The following is a 19,112-nucleotide window of genomic DNA, read 5'->3' as shown; positions in this document are numbered from 1 at the left end:
TGGGGTATGCATGCAGTGACTCACAGAATCACTAAATTAGCAGTCTCGGGATGAGAGAGAACCCTTTATGTAAAGCCTCTTCAAGTACAGCGAGAATTAACTTTCTCCTGACCTCTCTAGTGCAGACAGAAATAGATTCCATATTCCATATCCCACTTCCCTCCTCACCCCTGACAGGAGTCATTCACCCCCTCCACCACCCAGCCTTCCTCCCTGACAGGAAAGGGAAGAGATTTCTCCCAATTGGTGGGGGTAATTCTCAGGTTCATAGGGCAAAAGTTGCCCCAGAGACAAGGGTACTGGTGTTGAGAAGCTGCAGTTCTTCCGGAAAGGTGTATCCAGTGTCCTGATGTTACTGACACCCTGGAGGAGTGCCAGGATGAGGATGGATCTCGCTTTCCCCAAGCCAGAACAAAACAACTCTGCCCTACCTTTCCTGCCCCACTCTGCCCCCAACACCTAGTCACCCTCACACACCGGTAGCTGTGGTGCCCTCTGTATCCAGAAGGTCTCAGGCTGCTCCTGGCGGTAGTCGTGAGGCTGTGAGGGAGGGTACTGAGTAACTCCTGGCCTTCAGCCCTCTCTCTCAACCTCTGGGCCTGGTACTTGACCACAGCCAGTCAGAGCCCAGCTGTGCAAGTGGCAGGGGGTGGGGAGTGGGTTCTCACCTTTGTTGGGGCAGGAGTCCCTGATTGCACCAGCTCCATTCGGTAGTCATGGTGTGTCACAGACTCGACCTCAAAGAGCTTCCTTGTGGGTTCCTGTTCTGCCTGTACCTCTTTACTATGTAGCCCGAGAGGTGTCAAGGCCATTCTCACCCAATTTTTCTCCTCCCCCTCCCTCTTCCCTTTTACCCAATCCCTTACCAGATCTGATGCTGCAGAAGCATCTCCAGCATGGCTTCACGCTTCCCTGTGAGAGGGCGGAGGGTGGGCAGGGTGGGCCTGGTTAAGAAGGAGGCCCAGAAGAAACTAACTTGAGAAAAGGAAGAAAGACCTTGGGGTTCTGCCCTTATATCCATTGGACAATCCACAGCCCCACCAGCAATTCCTTCCTCTTTTTCCCTCTGACTATTGGACTCGTTCTGGCCTACACTCTCTCACATTTCACACCTCGAAGTGGCCAATAGACATTTCCTGGTGGCTGGTAGGAGTCTTTCTGGGTGGTGCTGCGGGGCATGGGTGACTTTAGTTGCATAGTCAGCAGTCCCCGGTGTCCGTGTCGGAAGAAAAAACTCTCAGAGCCATCCTGCATGCTTGGGACTTGATCCAGGTGGTTGGTGGCTCTCTGTGGATCCCAAGTTGAATGACTATAATATCCCTTCTGGTACCCACCCTTACGTAAACTGCCTCCCCTAAGAAACTGAGGGCAGCCTTCAAGAAAAGGGAGCAGGCCAAAACTTTAATACCTCTTCCTCCCAGTTGTAGAGGAGGCACTGGCCCCGTGGCAATGTTTCATAGTGAATTGTAGGCTTCCCTTTAATGTCTGGGGGTTTCCATAGTCCTCGGGCACCCGGTTCTAAGACTTGCAAAAATTCCCAAGGTGGTTGTTTCTGGGGCTCCCAGGGGCAGTGCTGACTCCAGGAGGTATAGTTAGGGACCCGATCTGCCCCCAGGTTTCTGAACCCTGGAGGAATATAGGGGCTAAGCTCAGAGTCAGGGCCAGTGCCTGGACCAGGCCCAGAGGCAGGACCAGGATGAGAGCCAGAGCCATGACCAGGACCAGAGCCAGGACCAGGACCAGAGCCAGAGACAGGGACAGAGCCACAGCCCGGACCAGAGCCAGAGCCAGGGACAGAGCCATGACCAGGACCAGAGCCAGAGCCAGAGCCATGGCCAGCACCTGAGCTGGAGCCAAGAACAGGCCCAGAGCTAGAGCCTGGAACAACGCCAGAGTTAGAACTATGGTCGGTTGTACTGCAAGGGTCCTGAGCAATACAGGAAACATAGACGGGCTCAAAGCCAAGACTCCCATGGGCTCTATTGTGGGTAAAGCTGGGTCCCGCACAGGGCTCCCCAAGAAGGCTGGGGTCAGAGGATGGCTCCATGAACTCAGAGCAGGGAGCTGGGGTCTTTGTAGATAATGCAGCTGCTTTGGTGGTGGTGAAGGCTGCAGTAGCTGCAGCAGCTGATGCAGCCGCTGCAGCTGCTGCGGTTGCAGCTGCCAGGGCCGACCTAGGACTGTCATCTGAAGAAGGAAACGGTTCCGAAGTGGGCTCCAGTCCTTCGGAGCTGGGCTGTATGTCTAAAGATCTGAAAGAAAGCAAACACAAGGCTGTCAAAAGCGCAGCAGAGGAAGTCCGCTGACCTTCCTCATCCCCTTCTGCCTGCAGCCAGAGCTGCGGCTCTCACCGCGACCGCGATCCCTCCGTAGACTCGTTGGTCTCCATCTTCAGACTCCAGCTACCGGGTTGCCATAGAGACAGCAAACAACTCCTGGAGCCTGCGCAGAAGTAGAGCTAGGCGGACTTGCAGGTGGGGGTGGAGGCAAGTCCTCTGCGGGGCGGAAGTCTTCAGCCTAGTGCTGTCAGGGAGGACCGCTTTCCGGTCCCGGCGGCAATCCGCCTCAGACTGGGTTTTAGGGTTCCGGCTGGCTTAAGACCTCGCCCTCCACGTCCGAACAGTCTTTGCGGTTTTCTAAGGTGATGCTTTATGGGGATATGTTGTAAACAGGCACAGGCCTGTGGCATTATCTAACAGCCTACTTGGTGCTTGCAGAGAGGCAACAGTAGCTTCCCTTTAGTTTGCTTAGTTCATTCTCAAAAGTGAGTAGGGTCTTTAACAAATGTTAAGGTTGAAAATAAACAAACTAGCTTGAGCAAAATGGTGAGACATGGAACAGTGAAAAGGCAGCCGCTTTTGTTTGGGTGCTTACTCCTCCTCTAATAAAAGATCCTCCTCCTAAGCCCCTTAGAACCTGGTTTGACCTCTGAAGAAGGGCCAGGATGGGCTTTCAGTTTTTCTGGCTTTCAGTTTCTTCCTACTCATTTAGGCTCACTCCTACTGTTAACTTTTTTAGAAGCTTGACCTAGGGTGGACCACTTGTCAAGAAGACTTACATATCTGCAGGCAACCTTTAACCACAGGTTGGACCCTCCTCAGTGTCTTTCACTCAGACCAGTCAAGGGGCATCATAGCCCTGAATCAGTTTTCTTTCCCCTTTGTGGTATAAAATTTTATATTAAAGACAGGAGAGCACAATTAAGGGATAACAGTTTTATTAGCATCACAGGGTCAATTTTTCCCTTTCCATCCAAGCATCCAGAGTCTGGTGTCCTTTGGTCAGTTGGCAGGTTCAACCTGGAGGCCACTGGAGCTGCCGGCCCCCAAGTACATGAATGTGCAGATGATACACAGATTGTGCACCCAGCTTCCCATCGTTGATCACTGAAATTGAGCTTGGGGTTAGGGAGTCAGGATCATGGCAGAGGTCAAAGAATGAAGATCATATTGAGAAGTAGGAATGAGAATTCATAGGTGAGGGCCAAAAGTCACTCACCAAGTCGGTATCCATCTCCCAGGCCCTCAGCCTTTGCTATCTTCTTGGCCACAAGGAGTAGGTGTCCTAGAAGCTATAGGGAGAGCAGAGGGACATAGGTGGTTTCATTCATAGGGAGCAAGACCTCTAGCTGGGTCCAGGGCTCTTCCCAGCCAAACCCTGGCCCTGTTCTTCCCACCTGCTGGTCTTCTTCTTCAGCCTGGCTAATCCGAGGAATGGGCTTCTTAGGAATGACCAGGAAGTGCACAGGAGCCTGAGGGGCCACATCAAGGAACACAAGACACTGGGGGCAGTGATAGGCCAGAGGCCACATTACTTCAACAGGGTGAATGGTATCTACAACATTCCTAAGGGGATGGGTCCTAAGAGCACCCCACCTGCTGGTCCTCATAAAGAATGTCAGCTGGGAGGCTCCTGTCCAGGATCCGGGAGAAGACGGTTGGGGCTGCTCCCCCAGGAGTTGCCTGTTGGGCCTTGGCCACTTCATTCCCATCAGTCACACCTGCAGCTCCTCGGACCTGAAGGTGGATCGACCATATTCAAAGGAGGGAGCTGGCAGAAGCTGTGCTCTGGTAGTTGTTAACTTCGTCCTTCTAAGAACCTATTCGTGGTTCCCACCCAGGAGGAAAATCCCTGAATTTCAGAGCACCAGCAGCAAAGGGTAGGGCCAGATGGTGCTGGACCTGGTTAGATAACAGGCAGTATTATTACCCAGAATTCAGCAGTGCAGTTGATTCCTGCTCACATGTCTATGAAATATAGCACTGTTTAGGCAAAAGATCTAGAATGAGATACTGGGGATTTTGGTCTCAGTTCCTATCTTACCACACCACTGAACTACCTCAGATAAATTCCTTCTCTCAGCTTCTAAAATAAAGGGTGGTTTCCATAATCTCTTACGATGGCTTGAATCTCTTTCCACTCTCACCTTGTTAGTACATTTCCACTTATTTCCGTTACTTGTTTTCTGATCTTTCAGCCTTGTCGCCTGTTTTATTTAGGTTTTAATGCAATCACCCTGTTTGACACTAGTTGACCCCTCATCTGGGTGTCACATGTGACTCTGAATTTTAACTCTTGTCCCTTGAATGAATGGAGGTAAGAGTTCAGCTAAGTGACCTCTGCTTCCCTAGCCCCAGGGGACTGCGGGTAAGGCAGTCCCAGTTTCCAGGGGATTCAGAAAAGGCTGACGTCAGTGCATCACGCTGGGGGAGAATGGGACGGAATGAATTCCCTGACCTCCAAGCCGCTTCTGGCAAGTGCAGAAGAGAGGTTAACACTAGTGCTCATTAGGAGGCCAGAGGCCTGAGGAGGGCAGAGCACTGGCTCCAAGAAGAGAAGGCTCATTTCCTGCAGGGGGCACCGGGCCAGCCGGGCTGCAGGCAGTGGAAAGAGGCGGCAGCCGCTGTAGTGACCCTGTCCCGACCTCGGCGACCGGGCCTGCGCAGGGCGGGGATCATCACTAGCTCGTTCTCTGCAGCCACCAGTCCGACCTCACCGGACAGCCCCGGAGCTTGTGCCTCGGAGGGGCAGAGGCCACAGACAGGACCTCTGCGCTGCTCTGTGCGCCTTCGGTGGCCCTGGCCCCGGATGGCTTCGGGGCCCGCAGGACCCCCTACTCGCTCCCGCGCCACTTCTCACCTGCCCCCCGCGCACCCCCGTGGCCGCCACGGCTCTGCGCGCCGCGCGCAACCCGGCGGCCAGCACCACGACTGCCGCCATCTTCCCGGGGCCGCGGGAACCTCTCACCCGGGTCAGCACTCGGCTCCGCGGCCGGCCCGGGGTGGGGAGTCCGGGAGCGGGGAAGCGGGGTAGCGGTGGCTGGGCGAGCCCTGCTACCCCATTGGAGCGCGCCCCTGGGCACGATTCGCCCCATTGGCTCTGCAGCCACTTTGGAGGCGGGCTCTTTTCATCTCATTGGCTCCTTCTACCAACGCGAGGACAATTTTCCATTCCATTGGCTTCGTCTTCTAGTCCGTGTGAACGTTCTTTTCCCATTGGATCCCCTAACTAGTTTCGCTGTGAGAGAAACTTCCACTCCATTGGAAGGATTAAGGAGACTGGAGGTGGGATTTTCTCCTAGTTGGATTTGATACACAACCCTGGCTTCTAGGTTGCGGCTCCCGAGTGGGTGGGGCTTTTCGTTCTTGGTTCGTCCTCTTCAGGTCTGGTTCCTATTGGTGCGCGGGGAGGAAGGGAGCGTGGCTCCGTCACCTGCTGCAGAAAGGGCTATTTTAGACCCTCTCGCTGCTTTGGCCAGGAGGAGGGCGGGGCTCTGGGGGCATCCGGCGCTTATTGGCTCCAAGAACCACCCGATGAGGCTAAAGGTGAACGGGGATGAGGTGTGTTTTTTTGTTTTTGCTTGTTTGTTTTAACTGGCGGGGCTGATGCGCAGCATTTTCTCCACAAGGGCAGTTTCAGTCCCTTGAGCGCTTTGGAGATTTTAATGTACTTATCTAAGGGAAATTCTTCCTTAATTCTATGTTCTTGTTAACGCATTGACTCCATAGGTTAAAAATTCTGTGGTTTTTGCATTTGTTTTTGTTTTTTTTTTGAGCAGGCGGAGATAGTGTCCTATCTTGCCGCACAACTATTATAATAAGCAAAGGAGTATGTATTCATTGTTCTTTTCTAATCAGAAAAGGTGTGTGATACAGTTAGCTCGGTGCCTGGCGTTTTCTTTTTTTTTTCTTTTTTTCTTTTTCTTTTTCTTTTCTTTTTTTATTTTTTGAGACGGAGTCTTGTTCTGTCGCCCAGGCTGGAGTGCAGTGGCGCGATCTCGGCCCACTGCAAGCTCCGCTTTCCGGGTTCACGCCATTCTCCTGCCTCAGCCTCCCCAGTAGCTGGGACTACCGGAGCCCGCCAACACGCCCGGCTAATTTTTTGTATTTTTAGTAGAGACGAGGTTTCACCATGTTAGCCAGGATGGTCTCCATCTCCTGACCTCGTGATCCTCCCGCCTCGGTCTCGCAAAGTGCTGGGATTACAGGTGTGAGCCACCGCGCCCGGCCGGTGCCTGGTGTTTTCAGTGAGTCAGGTTTGCACTGCTGGAATATATATTTTTGACATAAGAAACGTGGGGTCACAAAATACTAATGTTCTCAGACACTAAGTAAGTATTAGTCTGACATCACATAGAACAAGTTACCACTGTGTTTCTTTGGTTTTTCTTTTTTTCTTTTTTTTTTTAACACATGGCCTGATACATACAGGTGCTCAGTAGTTGTTGAATGAATAACATCTGGTGTTTCCTGTCATTTTTTCACAATATGTAATACTATGTATTGCATATGATACTAACCCATGTGTAATCAATTTTTCATATTTGTACAGTCTATGTAAATATAGTTTGTATTAGCTGCTTGTTATTTCCTTCAATGAGTTTATCATAGAGTATTAATAGAGTAATCCTAACTCTATTGTTGACTATTAGTTGAATTAGTTTCAGGTGAATGGTTATCATGGTACATATAACTACTGTCGGCAAACTCTCTTCTAGAGATAGTACAATCTCTTTTGTATAGCTATATTATTGTTAGAAAGTCCTTTCTCCTCCAAAGGGCAGACATTTGATTCTGTGATTTTCCCCAGGGATCCTAGCGGTTCAGATTACATTCCTTCCTTTGGAGGAACAGATGGCCCCCCTAATTGTGAGGAAATGTAGAATGGCCTCTTCTCTGGGCCCCAGAGGTTGCAGTTCTCTGTGGTGCCTCTGGGACACTGGGAGACCCTAGAATTGTCCTGGAGAAGGGCAAGAGATAAGTGGATCTGGGATCTAGGAAGAGGAAGGAAGCCAGTCTGGAGGATAGGTGGATACAAAGCACTTTGAAATTAGTTATTTCTTTGGTTCTCATAGAAAGCAGGCAACACAGAGGTTATTCCTATTTTACAGGTTCAGAAACTCAGCCTAAAGAGGGACAGTCACTTGTGTGGGGTCCCAGAACCTATTCGTGTTAGAATCCCCTACTCCCATAAGAACCTATGGACTTCCTAGTCACTTCCCACATTCACTGATTTTGATCCCTGCCCCACAGTCTTCTCTACTCCAAGCACGTATCACCTGCAGTTGCCCTCATGTGAAAGGTGTTCTGCTCTGCAGCCTCTGGACACTGTCTCCTGTACTTCAACCCCTGCCCCTGTGTCTGCTACTGTACCTCATTAGAGACTTCTCTTCCTTTGACTGCTCCCGTTTTCAATCTGACATTTGCCTCCTGGCATCACTTTCTTTCCCTTTTGGTACCATATGCTCCCTTCACATCCTCACGCCTTCTTTTGCTTAGTTTTCCTGATCATCCTCCCTGATACCCTCACATCATCAACCCATTAACTATTTGGCTTCTCTGCTCCTCTAACTAGGTTCTCACTTCCAACCATGCCCAAATCCTAAACTACCCACTGATCAGGTTTTTCTCCAGTTCCCTACATTAGCCTTCCCAAACCTTCCCTTTTCTTCTCTTGTCTCCTACTCCCTACTCTTATCCCTCTCCCCCTGGACCCCCAGCCATTGGCCTTATCTCCTACTTCACAGGGCATATAGAAGCCATCAGAGGGGAACTTCCACAGATTCTTGTTCCCTGAAACTCTGGGAAGGCTCCATCTTCTTCCTTCGTCTTGGTCATAGGAAGTGGTGTTTCTCCTGTCCAGAGCAAATCCCTTTACCTCCACTTTGACCTCATCCCTTTCCTCTGTCTCTGGGATCTTGTCTCACCAGGTATCTCTTCTCTCTCTTCTGGGCCCTTCAAGGTCCTTTAGTCTACTGGCCTCTTTCCCTTTTCCTTTCTATAAAAGTGCTTCCTTGACTCCACAACTCCCTCTGGATATTGTCTGACTTAAGCTTCTTTACGAGACTCCTTGAAACTCACTGCTATTTGACTCCTGCCTCCACTGCACCAGTGTGAAACTGCACTCTCTGAAGCTTCCAGAGATCTTCTAACTGTAAAACCCAATGGATACTTTTCAGTCTTTATCTTATTGGTGCCCCAACTGCATCTAACATCACTTCCCACTCTATCCTTCTTGAAACTTCCTCCCTTTTGGCTTCCTTGAAGCCACTTTCCTTCAAGCAGGCAGCTTGAATGTGGGTATGATGGAGGCAGATGGCCAGATCCAGGCTTTCTCCTGTGCCTAATAGGTGTCAACTCTAAGTTACTAGGCAGTCTCTCCCTGGGCTGGGATCTACCTGCCCCATATGGAGCCAAGTCAGGTTCCAGTGACTCCTCTTTTATTGCTGATCTGGGCCAGACTCACAAAGGCCTGTGCCAGTTGCTGACAGTGTCTGTCCCTGGAGGAGGGAAGAGCAGAGGTGAAAGGGTCAGGTATGGGGGTCAGAAGGGAGGCCAGGCTGGAGGTTGTGTGAGGCAGGGAGTCCCCGGGGACTAGGGTGGGAGCTGGGAAGGCCAGAGGGCCCCTGTATCTGCAGGGCCTCGAAGTCAGAGTTGCTGAGGATGGCTTCTCGGAGCACAGACATCTCTGCAAAAGGTACATAGTCTGCTCCTGGGGGTGAAAACCAGTGCAGATGTGGGATGCAGGTAGGTGGGTGGTGGGGAGGTGGGCTGAGGAAGCGTGCTAGTCCTGGAGGGGATGGTTGAGGATGGGAGTGCCTTCCTGCCTGGCCTTCTGACTACAGACCCTGGAATGGCCCCCTGTCCCAGGTTTCTGCCTCACCGTGAGGTCTCCCTCCTCGTCGCCGGGTCCTCTGGGTCTCAAAGAAAGTCTCATGTTCCTCCCAGCGCCGGTCACAGGCCGCACAGAGGAAATTAGACTCAAAACAGCCGCAGCAACAGCCTGGGGCAAAATTGCAACCAAGAAGCGTTTAGGAAATGGTGGTATCCCCAGGAGCTGATCACATTCTCATCTCTTCCTCAGTGACCGCATGCCCAAGTCTCTCATACTCGCTCCCGTCATTATCCCCAGACTGCATCCTATCCCCACCTACCCTGTTCCCAATACACCTCTTGCCCTGGAAGTTACCATGATGCCTGCAGGGATGGGGCCCAGTGGCTGCATGTTCTTCGTGGCTGTGTTTGCAGCGACATTGGGCCCTCCAGGCCTTGGGGTCAAAGGTGGCCCGTCTCTTGAGCCAGAACTCACCCACCTCCTCTGGGCGTGATGGGATAAAGCAGAACATGAGGCAGTGGCACTGGCTCACCTTGCAGGGCACCGATATGTCTGTGGGATTGGGGATGGATGGTAGGGTTAGACCAGTATCTGAAAGGACTTTGCCTTCTTGTGCCAACCCCATCCTCCATCCCCACCACCCCCTACGCACTCAAACATGCTTTTTTTTTTTTTTTTTTTGAGACGGAGTTTTGCTCTGTCACCCAGGCTGGAGTGCAGTGGCATGATCTCAGTTCACTGCAACTTCCACCTCCTGGCTTCAAGTGACTCTCCTGCCTCAGCCTCCTGAGTAGCTGGGACTACATGTACATGCCACCACGCCCGGCTAATTTTTTGTATTATTATTATTATTTTTAGTAGAGACGGGGTTTCATCATGTGAGCCAGGATGGTCTTGATCTCCTGACCTTATGATCTGCCCGCCTCTGCCTCCCAAAGTGCTGGGATTACAGGGGTGAGCCACTGTGCCCAGCCACATGCTCTCTCTCATACTTCCCAAGACATGACAGAGTACAGTTATTCCTCCACACTCAAGAGGGGCTGGTCAGTTCTCCCCTACCTGAGATGATCCGGTGCTCTCTCAACAAGTGTCCACAAAAGCATCTGGACTCATCCCCAATCCGGAAACAGTCCCATAGGTAATGGGGGCAGCGCCAGCCAATGTAGAGACCTAGGTGTGCAGGATTAATAAGGAAAAGTGAGAAGTAAAAAAATTCTAAGCTCCCCCAAAGTGTTCTTACCTATCCCTTGATGGGGGTGAGTGGGTGGGGGGAACTTACCTCTCCCCACCCCCAGGTATCTTTATTTCCACCTGAAAGTCCTCACCTCTACCCCTTAGATTTTCTTTTTCCTTGGGATTTTCTCATTACCCCACAAGTGTCTTCAGTTCTCTTTCTACCCAGGATCCACTCCATCTCTGTCAGCCTGCCAGAGATGACTCAAGAGAGTCTTCGGTTTCTGAGCAGGAAGATTATAGATGAAATTTTGTTTGAGGATGAACATGAATCTCACTGAGTTCTCTGTGACCACAGGGATTCTCATCTCCTCTCCTGATCCCACTAAAGCCCAACTTTGCTTTGTTTTCTTGAAGTGTCTAAGGTGAAGGAAAGGGAAGATGATTGGCCAAGTGTACAGACAATGGGATTGAACTTTGCTTTGTTTTCTTGAAGTGTCTGAGGTGAGGGAAAGGGAAGATGATTGGCCAGGTGTACGGACAATGGGATTGGCTCCTAAGGAGCATGGTTATTGAAGGTCCTGAAGAGGAGGAGGAGGTTGGATAGCCCTGGTGCTGGAAGGTAGGTGGAGGGTTTCCTCTCAAGTCTCCAGGTTGGTACCTTAATACCTCCCTCTGTGTTCCTGGTGCTATTGTCCCAGTGCCCTCTTTGTACCTAAGAAGGGCTGCCAAAGGTTCTTCAAGGGTTAGGAGAAAGGGGTAGGTAGCAGTCATGAGCGGTGAAGACCAAAAATTATACATTGTGAGGCTAAGCAAGGAGGCATGGAAAGGAAAGTGAGGCTAAGAAGTGTCCCTGAGAGTAGGCACCAGTAAGAGGTCACAACCCTTGAGAGCTGGTATTCAGCAGTGAGGTCTGAATCCCTGATTTTGTGACCAGTCTTGAGGTGAGGATGGTACTCCTCACCATTCAGATTTTCTCATTCTCCATGAGAGCCGAGAGTACCCCAACTTCTAGCCAAGAATCCTGTATGAGGCCCCATGGAGTGGACCTCCAGGTGTAGGATTCTTAGTCCCAATTAAAGGCTCAACTGAAATGTCACCTCCACCAAAAAGGTGTCCCTGACTTCCCCTGTCTGTCTGGGCTCCTCCTCTTGCCATCCGTAGCTCCTTGTGCTACTCCCATCGCAGTACAGTGCAATATAATAGGCCATTCCCTTGTATTCCTATTAATCCATGAGTTCTTCAAGGGAGCTGTCTTTTCACCCATATCTCTAATCCTAGTACAGGGCCTGGCACAAAATGGTTGCTGAGAGAATGTAGATTGCCTGATTAAACAAATGAGCTCATTCCTTCAAGAGGAAGAGAGAGCCAGTATTCAGGCATAACCCGGAGGCTCCGTAACATGAATGAGGAGAGTGGCATCATCTGGTCTTTGACTCTCGTCAGGGCCACAATTCACAATTTTGTGCCGCAGATTAAGTTTTCTTGTCTTACCCATAGTCTGCCAGGATCTAAAGCCTGTCTAGATGTGCCTTTTGGCTTTGCTGCTTCTGTCTTGATGCTGATTGCCTATAGTGCCACTGCCCCCTTACACCAGGGAGGCTTTGTTGAGAGAGCAGGGTATAGGCAGTCACAATGCGGGTGGGCGGGAGCCAGGATTCCACTAGAGGAGTTCTGAATTCTGTCTGGAGTAGCAGGATACATTAAAAAAACAGGAGGTGAGGCCCATAGATCAAGGCCTGCTCGGAGGGCCTGGGGAGGGGGAGTCAAGTCCAAGCACTAGTGTAGGAATCAGTGCCCAGCATTCAGATGAAGAAGACTGGAGTTTGAACAGGGAGACTGGCGACTATACTTCAGATTCTGTTACAAGTGTTAGTGCTCTTAAAGTGGGAGAATTGGAAGGTGGCTGTGGATTCCAGTGGGACCCTCTACTCTCTGTCTTGATTCCAAACTCCCTTCCTGTTGTGGGTGGACAAGGCCTGGCAGGGGAGGAGACATTGTTTGGGATGCCATTTTGATTCGTCTAATACAGTCCAGTTCCACAATCACATAATCACATTTGCATGATGACATCTCTTCATGCATAGTATGGCTCCATAAAACACACAGCTGTCTTTACAGGAACAATGTCTCCAGCCTAGCCCTTTCTCCTGAGCTTCAGACCCATATGGCCAGCTGTCTACTAGATTCTTGGGCCAGCATGTTTCATAAGCACTTCAAATGTCTTATGCCCAATTATTCCCTCCAAACCTGGCTCTCATCCTTTGTCCTCTGTTAATCCAACACATGCCTACCAAGCATCTACCCTTTTCCAGGCATTCAGTTAATGGCACCATCATCCTACCACTTATGCCAAAAACTTAGGTGGCATTCCAGGCATTTCCCTCTCTCTTATCCTATACATCCAGTGTTCCAATGGTCAGTTTCACTTTGTTAGCTTTTCTTTTCTTTTCTTTTTTCTTTTCTTTCTTTTTTGACAGAGTCTTGCTCTGTTGCCCAGGCTGGAGTGCAGTGGTGCAACCTCGGCTCACTGCAACCTCCGCCTCCCAGGTTCAAGCAATTCTCCTGCCTCAGCCTCCCAAGTAGCTGGCATTACAGGTGCCCACCACCACGCCTGGCTAATTTTTTGTATTTTTAGTAGAGACAGGGTTTCACCATGTTGTCCAGGCTGGTCTCGAACTCCTGGCCTCAGATGATCCACCCACCTTGGCTTCCCAAAGTGCTGGGATTACAGGTGTGAGCCACCATGCTCGGCCTGTTAGCATTTCTTGAACCTGTCCACTTCTCTCCACCTAAGCCCATCTACTTCTTACCTGGTTATGACCAGTGCCTCACAATGTATTCACTTGCCTTTCCATACCTCCTCTCTTAGCCTCACAACTCCAGTCTTGTCTTTCTCCGGTCTATCCTATTGCCAGAGTGATCTTTCAGAAACAGAAATTTGCTCATGTTATTGTTCTACTTTAAACCTTCTAGTGACTCTCAGTTGCCCTCAGGATATAATTCTAGCTTTTAGCTTGGCACAGAAATGCCTACAGAATTCTGCCCTTCTAGAACAGAGCTGGCTCTTCTCCCCACCACTCTATGCATCAGGCATAGTGCATTGCTGTAGATTCCTGCTATGCCTTACCCTATCGTGTCTCATCTTACAGCACTCTTTACTTGGCCACCTCTTCTTACTCATCTTACAGATATCAGCTGAGAAGTCATTCCTTCCAAGGCTTATTGTTCCTCAAGCACTCCAGATAAGATGCCCCTTTTTTCCTGCTCATGCAGCAGTCTAGGATAACCTTGATTATAGGAATTATTAGAGTGAATTATAATTGTCCTTGTACTTATTGGTATCTCTCATTAGAGTACCAAGTATTTTGTCTTTGAACCCCCACCCGCATTACCACTTCCATAGCTAGCTCAATGCCTGGCACATAGTTGGTGCTCAATAAATGTTTGTTGAATGAATAAAAACAAAGGTTACACTTGATATTTCTGTACACATCACATATACTGTTATGGACTACCCAGGACTCAACATCTCCACTATTAGGAGGGGACCTCAAATATAATTGTTCAGGGTTGAATGACACGAATTTCTTTATAAAACTTCCTGTTTAACAAGAAGATGAAGAAGTTCAATTTGAAGAAGAAAAAGAAATACAGTGACCTTGAGGAGTGGGGAGTAGACAGGAGGTTCTAAGAAGGGGAATAAGAGAACTGAACACATCCTGCATTTTTTTTTTTTTTTTTTTTTTGAGACATTCTGTCACCCAGGCTGGAATATACTGGCACAATCACGGCTCACTGCAGCCTTGACCTCCTGGGCTCAAGTAATCTGCCCACCTCAGCCTACTAAGTAGCTGGGGCTACAGGTGTGCACCACTATCCCTGGATTGTTTTATTTTATTTTTATAGAGATGGGGTCTCACTATCTTATCCTGGCTGGTCTCTAACTCCTGGGCAATTAAGTGATCCTCCTGGCTCAGCCTCCCAAAATTTTGGGATTACAGATGTGAGCCACCTTGCCAGCCAGAATTTGCAAGAAAATAAGAGTAATCGAATATGTTAATATAGCAAACAGAGCCATTTCAATGCCTGAATTGAGACTGGGAAACAAATGAGATCACTATGACTTTCTTGGCTTGGTGGCAGGGCGGGGTGGGGGGGGGGCAAGGACGGGGAGGTGGAGGGTCCCTGCATGGGAAAGGGGAAAGTAGATTTCATGGAGGAGGGGTAAGCATTTAGAATTATCTGATTGTCTTTATATTTTAGGCCTGTCATCATAGCTCTGTTCCCATCATAAAGGGAAAGGAAGTATAAAGGACCGAAATAAATGTCATAACTATTGAATTCAGTCTAGAAAGACCTGAATCCTTATAGCAGGTCAGGGTGGCCCTCTTGCTTAAGGTAATCCCTGCAGATACGAATTTCCATAACACAGGTAGACATGCTCATGCACAGGATGGCATGTTTTTACAAGTTCATCTGTACGCAGCATGCCGCTAACAGGACTGTCAGGAGGACTAATCATAGGCTGAGGCTTGGAATCAACAGGGCCAGAGGACACAGCTCTCCCCTTTGGTAACAGAACTCAAAGTTTTTGGGCACCCAGCATGGGCCTGGCATGCAGGGGTGTCAGCCTTTTAATGGAGTTCCACCAAAGGGACTGAGGTCTTTGTCATATCAGAACAGCAAGTTTCCTGGGGACTGTCCAGGGTCCTGGGCCATCTCTGCTTTAGGGTCTGTAGGCTCTCTAGGCCCTATATCTGGGGTGGGCCCATGACCCTTCTGTTTTTAATAATTTTAGTTCAGTTACCTGTTTCTACCTGGGCTTTATATGAATCTCCCCACTTTTTGTCTGCATCCACCCTTGTATTCCTTGGCCCACTTGCCTGCTCCTTTTCCACACAGGTGGTATTGCCATTTCCAAAAGGGGCAGCTATCTGCTGAATGTTCAGGTTCCCAGATCTTTTGGATTAGAGGATGCCCATGGGCCTGTCACAGGCCTCTGTAAGGCCACATGGGCTCACCTGTCTGGATGGCATTCAGGGCTGCATCCTTCTCCCACTGGAAAAGATTGTTCACCTGAGCACCAAACTCCTCTCTATGCATTGCCTTAGCCACTTCCACCAGCTCTGTCTGCTTAGCAGGGACCACTGGGCGGGCTGTGTAACCTAGGATGGGAGGGGATGAGTAACCAGGGGGAAGTGAGAAGGCCCTAAAACTAAGAGAAGGGGCCATGTCCAAGAGTAACCCAGTCTCCTCCTCCTGGGGCAAGTCAAGAACAGTGAACAGTAGTGAGAACAGGACAGGGGAGAGGACAGGTGCAATTACAGCTAACTCCTTTCTTCTTCTTCTTGCCTAGTTGGTGTCCAAGTTGGGCTGTGTGATCAGTGCTGTCACTGGCATCTACTCCCTTTCCAACCTCTCCTGCTTCTTCCTCCTGCTTTTCAGATGCGTCCATTTGGACCTGGGCTGAAGGGCCTGAAGGAGAGTGTTCTGGAAGGCTCTCAGATTCAGAGAGATGGGTAGACCTCCTTGTCCATGGGACCTCATTGGAAGAAAACTCAGAGGAGAGATCTTCCTTCAAAGTATCAGAGGAAGACAGAGAGACATAGTTTCGTGATTGGGGAGGAAGAGTAAGGTGTTTCTCTGGCACCACTGAGATGGGACTATCCAATGAAGCCTCATAGGTAGGGGTCCCTGAAGGAGTCTCAGAGATGGAAGGCTCCTGATGGGTTTCAGGGGAATAGGCCTGTAAGGGGATCTGGGAAGGGGATGGCACCAAAGGGGATTCAGAGGTATGGGGTCCTAAGGGGGTCTCAGAGGTAGATGGCTCCAAGAAGCTTTCAGAGATACGGTTCTCCTGTAAGTCCTCAGCAGAGGGGTCCTTTGAAAGGGGGTGCTCCTCTGCATCCATGGTGGTATGAGGCTCTTCTGTGATCTCATCTGCTTCCATCTAGTGGTAGAACAGGGTACAGGCTTCATTAGTTTGGAAATAGAGGGCCTGCAAGTCAGGGCACAGCCCAGGGTTCGCAGTGCATTATGGAATTTGGATAAGATTCTCAGTGCACCTGAGATATAAGAGGGAAACAACATGAACTCTGGGTCTTAGAGTGTGATGCCAGGAGGTTCACCCATGTGTCCAGACCTCATATGGCATGCTGCTGTGGCTTGTTAGGGAGGTGGAACTTAAAGATTGAAAGACTGAAGTAGTTAGAATCTCATCAGTAGATGGTAGCAGAGAACCATGTCCCAGGAGGGAGTCTGAACACCACCACTTGGCCAGTCCAAGAGCAGGGTCCTTGGCATTTCGTAAAACCCTGGAGGTCAGACCATGGAATTTTAGAGACTGGCAATACCAAGCCAAAGTTGGGGTTGGCTCCTAAGAGTGCAGGGGAATGCTATGTCGCATAAGGCAAGACTCTGCACTCAGCCTGGTTTTGTCTAAGCACCACACACATCTTCCTCCCTTAATGATGTCATTCCTGTTCAAAGCTTCAACTACTTCCAGTTGTGTATTAATGACTCCTAAATTCAAATTTCTAACTCAGACCTTTTTTAACCTCTGTACTTCACACTCATATCCACCTGCCTGCTGGCCTTCCCTTCCCTTCCCTTCCCTTCCCTTCCCTTCCCTTCCCTCCCGTCCTCTCCCCTGCCCTCCCCCTCTCTCCTCCCCCTTCCCTTCCCTTGTCTTTTCTTTTGTGATGGAGTCTCGCTCTGTTGCCCAGACTGGAGTGCAGTGGCGCAATCTCAGTTCACTGCAACCTCCGCCTCCCGGGTTCAAGTGATTCTCCTGCCTCAGCCTCACGAGCAACTGGAATTACAAGCATGTGCCACCATGCCTGGCTAAAGTTTGTATTTTTAGTAGAGATGGGGTTTCACCATGTTGGTCAGGCTGGTCTTGAACTCCTGACCTCAGGTGATCTGCCCCACTTGGCCTCCCAAACTGCTGAGATTACAGGAGTGAGCCACCATGCTTGGCCCCTGCTGGCCATTTCTAACTGAGTGTTTCCGCAGGCATCAAAACTGAACTTTGGGAATTATCCTAGTCTTCTCCTTTTCCCTTAGACTTCATCTTCAAATAGGCACCAATAACTGTATTTCCTATCTTCTAAATATTCCCCAAATGCATTCTCTCCTCTCCCTTCCAATTTTATTCAAGTTCTCATCATCTTCAGTCTTTGTGTGATAACTTTGCCCCTCTACTTCCATCTACAGCATTTTAATCCATTCACCCATTCTTTCATGGATTTATGTAACTTATACTTTTACAAAGAGCCTAATCTGATGCTTTTACTGAGCCACTGTGCTAAGCTCTAGATTGAGCTGAGTCTGGGAGAAAGACTGATTAACCAACAATGGCAATACAAATAAATTGATGTTGTGCTAGGGTGAGCCTAGGATACTGTGGGGAGGGGGATATACCTAATTTATCCTGTAAGGATGTAGTCCTCCTTCCTGACCCAATCAGGATCTTTCTAAAGTGCAAACCCAATACTGGCACTTTGGGGCTTAAAAACATTCCATGACTCAGTCTAAAGGATTAAGTCCAAATTTCTTGGCCCTGGCATTCAAGGCCTGTCATCATTTTCAATACAGCCTGAGGATTCCTGCCTTAAATTTCCATGCTCCCTACTTTCCTCCCATGTTCCAGAGACACTAGATATATCACTCCTTAAACTAATCAGAGCCTTTTTGAAGTGGACGTTTGGGAAGGGAATTAGGGGCAGAGGTAGGATTATGGGGAGGAAGATGACCAGAGTCAGCTAGAGAGAAAAGGGGCCTATGGGTGGAGAACCAGAGGATAGAAGGTGAGGAAGGGGAAAGAGAACGGGAGGAGGAAATTGGGTGGAGGAGGAGAGTAAGGATGAAAAGTACAGAATGTGGGCCAGGCATGGTGGCTTATGCCAGTAATCCCAGAACTTTGGGAGGCCAAGGCGGGTGGATCACTTGAGGTCAGGAGTTCGAGACCAGCCTGGCCAACATAGTGAAACCCCGTCTCTACGAGAAATACAAAAATTAGCCGGGCATGGTGGCCCGTGCCTGTAGTCCCAGCTACTGGGGAGGCTGAAGCAAGCAAATCACTTGAACCTGGGAGGTGGAGGTTGCAGTGAGCCCAGATTGCACCACGGCACTCCAGCCTGGGGGACAGAGCGAGACTTTGTCTCAAACAACAACAACCACAAACGACAACAAGAAGTACAGAATGTGAAGGGACTGAGGGGTGGGAGAGAGACAGAGGTCTTAGGGGGATGAGGGGGAGGGCCGTTGGAGAAACTACCTACCTCTGGGTTTTGGCTTGGTTGTTACAAGTCCTTAGGTCAAGACCTTGCCTTAGGATGACAGGGGGAGGTGTTGATCCTCAGAGAGGGAAAGCTCTTGGTTGTGGACGTGCTCCAGCTGCAGGCGCTGAGTGTTGAAATGCCTTGCCTGAAAGTCTGCTATCTGGGGAGGGGACTTGGATATCTGCAGAACTTCGCAAAGGAGATCTGGCATGACCTGGGGAATTGGGTAGGGACAAGGGGTCCAGGGCCGATGAGGGAGGGGCTTGACTGAAGCCTCTGGAACCCGGGCCGGGAGAGTAGGCACAGGTCACCAGGGCAACTGGAACGCCTAGTAGTCTCCGTGGCAACGGCGGTCTATTCAACTCCCCGGTGGGTGCAGTCTCCTGAGGAGCGTGCATTGAACCTCGAGGGGGCGAGCCCAGAGGGTTTACTTCTGAAAAGTGGGGTGTGTGTTGCGGGATCTCTGTGAGCAAGTGTCTGGGTAGGGTCTGCGGAGATCTGTGCGTACATCCGGGGGAGTCTGGGATTGTGAGGATAGGG

At 49.9% G+C, this 19,112-nt stretch overlaps 3 protein-coding genes across 5 annotated transcripts; all 3 read right to left on the bottom strand.

The window, feature by feature from the left end:
* Positions 1–51: 51 nt before the first annotated feature.
* On the bottom strand, positions 52–2,595 carry SPAG8 (sperm associated antigen 8). Of its 2 annotated transcripts, XM_033238143.1 has the most exons (7): positions 2,352–2,595; positions 1,409–2,252; positions 1,113–1,287; positions 867–912; positions 669–783; positions 478–540; positions 52–363 (listed from the first exon to the last, which is right to left on the bottom strand). In XM_033238143.1, the coding sequence occupies exons 1-7, from the start codon at positions 2,387–2,389 to the stop codon at positions 181–183; spliced, it is 1,464 nt and encodes a 487-aa protein (XP_033094034.1). In that variant the 5' UTR covers positions 2,390–2,595; the 3' UTR covers positions 52–180. The 2 variants fall into 2 exon arrangements, with proteins under 2 accessions (XP_033094034.1, XP_033094035.1); XM_033238144.1 differs by lacking the exon at positions 478–540 and having other exon boundaries at positions 2,352–2,389.
* A 605-nt stretch (positions 2,596–3,200) lies between these two features.
* On the bottom strand, positions 3,201–5,720 carry HINT2 (histidine triad nucleotide binding protein 2). Of its 2 annotated transcripts, none has more exons than XM_033238128.1 (5): positions 5,140–5,720; positions 3,876–4,016; positions 3,677–3,781; positions 3,499–3,571; positions 3,201–3,386 (listed from the first exon to the last, which is right to left on the bottom strand). In XM_033238128.1, the coding sequence occupies exons 1-5, from the start codon at positions 5,218–5,220 to the stop codon at positions 3,295–3,297; spliced, it is 492 nt and encodes a 163-aa protein (XP_033094019.1). In that variant the 5' UTR covers positions 5,221–5,720; the 3' UTR covers positions 3,201–3,294. The 2 variants fall into 2 exon arrangements, with proteins under 2 accessions (XP_033094019.1, XP_033094020.1); XM_033238129.1 differs by having other exon boundaries at positions 3,677–3,751.
* A 2,743-nt stretch (positions 5,721–8,463) lies between these two features.
* FAM221B (family with sequence similarity 221 member B) lies at positions 8,464–19,048 on the bottom strand. Its single transcript, XM_033238127.1, has 7 exons — positions 18,573–19,048; positions 15,616–16,240; positions 15,312–15,455; positions 10,174–10,284; positions 9,469–9,666; positions 9,163–9,282; positions 8,464–8,779 (listed from the first exon to the last, which is right to left on the bottom strand). Exons 2-7 carry the CDS (start codon positions 16,238–16,240, stop codon positions 8,742–8,744), a joined length of 1,236 nt encoding a protein of 411 aa, XP_033094018.1. The 5' UTR covers positions 18,573–19,048; the 3' UTR covers positions 8,464–8,741.
* Between the last annotated feature and the right edge of the window lie 64 nt (positions 19,049–19,112).

Source organism: Trachypithecus francoisi, unplaced genomic scaffold (genome assembly GCF_009764315.1).
Source record: "Trachypithecus francoisi isolate TF-2019V2 unplaced genomic scaffold, Tfra_2.0 Lachesis_group16, whole genome shotgun sequence".
In the NCBI taxonomy this organism is placed as follows: Eukaryota; Metazoa; Chordata; class Mammalia; order Primates; family Cercopithecidae; genus Trachypithecus; species Trachypithecus francoisi.
The sequence above is the reverse complement of the archived record's forward strand: the minus strand, read 5'-3'. Positions and strand labels throughout refer to the sequence as shown.

What these genes read in the sequence shown, in the direction of transcription:
- SPAG8 (XM_033238143.1), bottom strand. Translation starts at nt 2,389, where the DNA reads ATGGAGACCAACGAGTCTACGGAGGGATCGCGGTCGCG. An exon ending in ACGGAGGGATCGCGGTCGCG is followed by an intron (nt 2,253 to 2,351) that starts GTGAGAGCCGCA and finishes GCTTTCTTTCAG; the next exon opens with ATCTTTAGACATACAGCCCA. An exon ending in GGACTCCTGCCCCAACAAAG is followed by an intron (nt 541 to 668) that starts GTGAGAACCCAC and finishes CCTCCCTCACAG; the next exon opens with CCTCACGACTACCGCCAGGA.
- HINT2 (XM_033238128.1), bottom strand. Translation starts at nt 5,220, where the DNA reads ATGGCGGCAGTCGTGGTGCTGGCCGCCGGGTTGCGCGCGGCGCGCAGA. An exon ending in TTCTTTATGAGGACCAGCAG is followed by an intron (nt 3,782 to 3,875) that starts GTGGGGTGCTCT and finishes CACTGCCCCCAG; the next exon opens with TGTCTTGTGTTCCTTGATGT. An exon ending in CTGAAGAAGAAGACCAGCAG is followed by an intron (nt 3,572 to 3,676) that starts GTGGGAAGAACA and finishes CTCTCCCTATAG; the next exon opens with CTTCTAGGACACCTACTCCT.
- FAM221B (XM_033238127.1), bottom strand. Translation starts at nt 16,240, where the DNA reads ATGGAAGCAGATGAGATCACAGAAGAGCCTCATACCACCATGGATGCA. An exon ending in AGAGCACCGGATCATCTCAG is followed by an intron (nt 9,667 to 10,173) that starts GTAGGGGAGAAC and finishes CCAATCCCACAG; the next exon opens with ACATATCGGTGCCCTGCAAG. An exon ending in CCATCCCTGCAGGCATCATG is followed by an intron (nt 9,283 to 9,468) that starts GTAACTTCCAGG and finishes ATTTTGCCCCAG; the next exon opens with GCTGTTGCTGCGGCTGTTTT.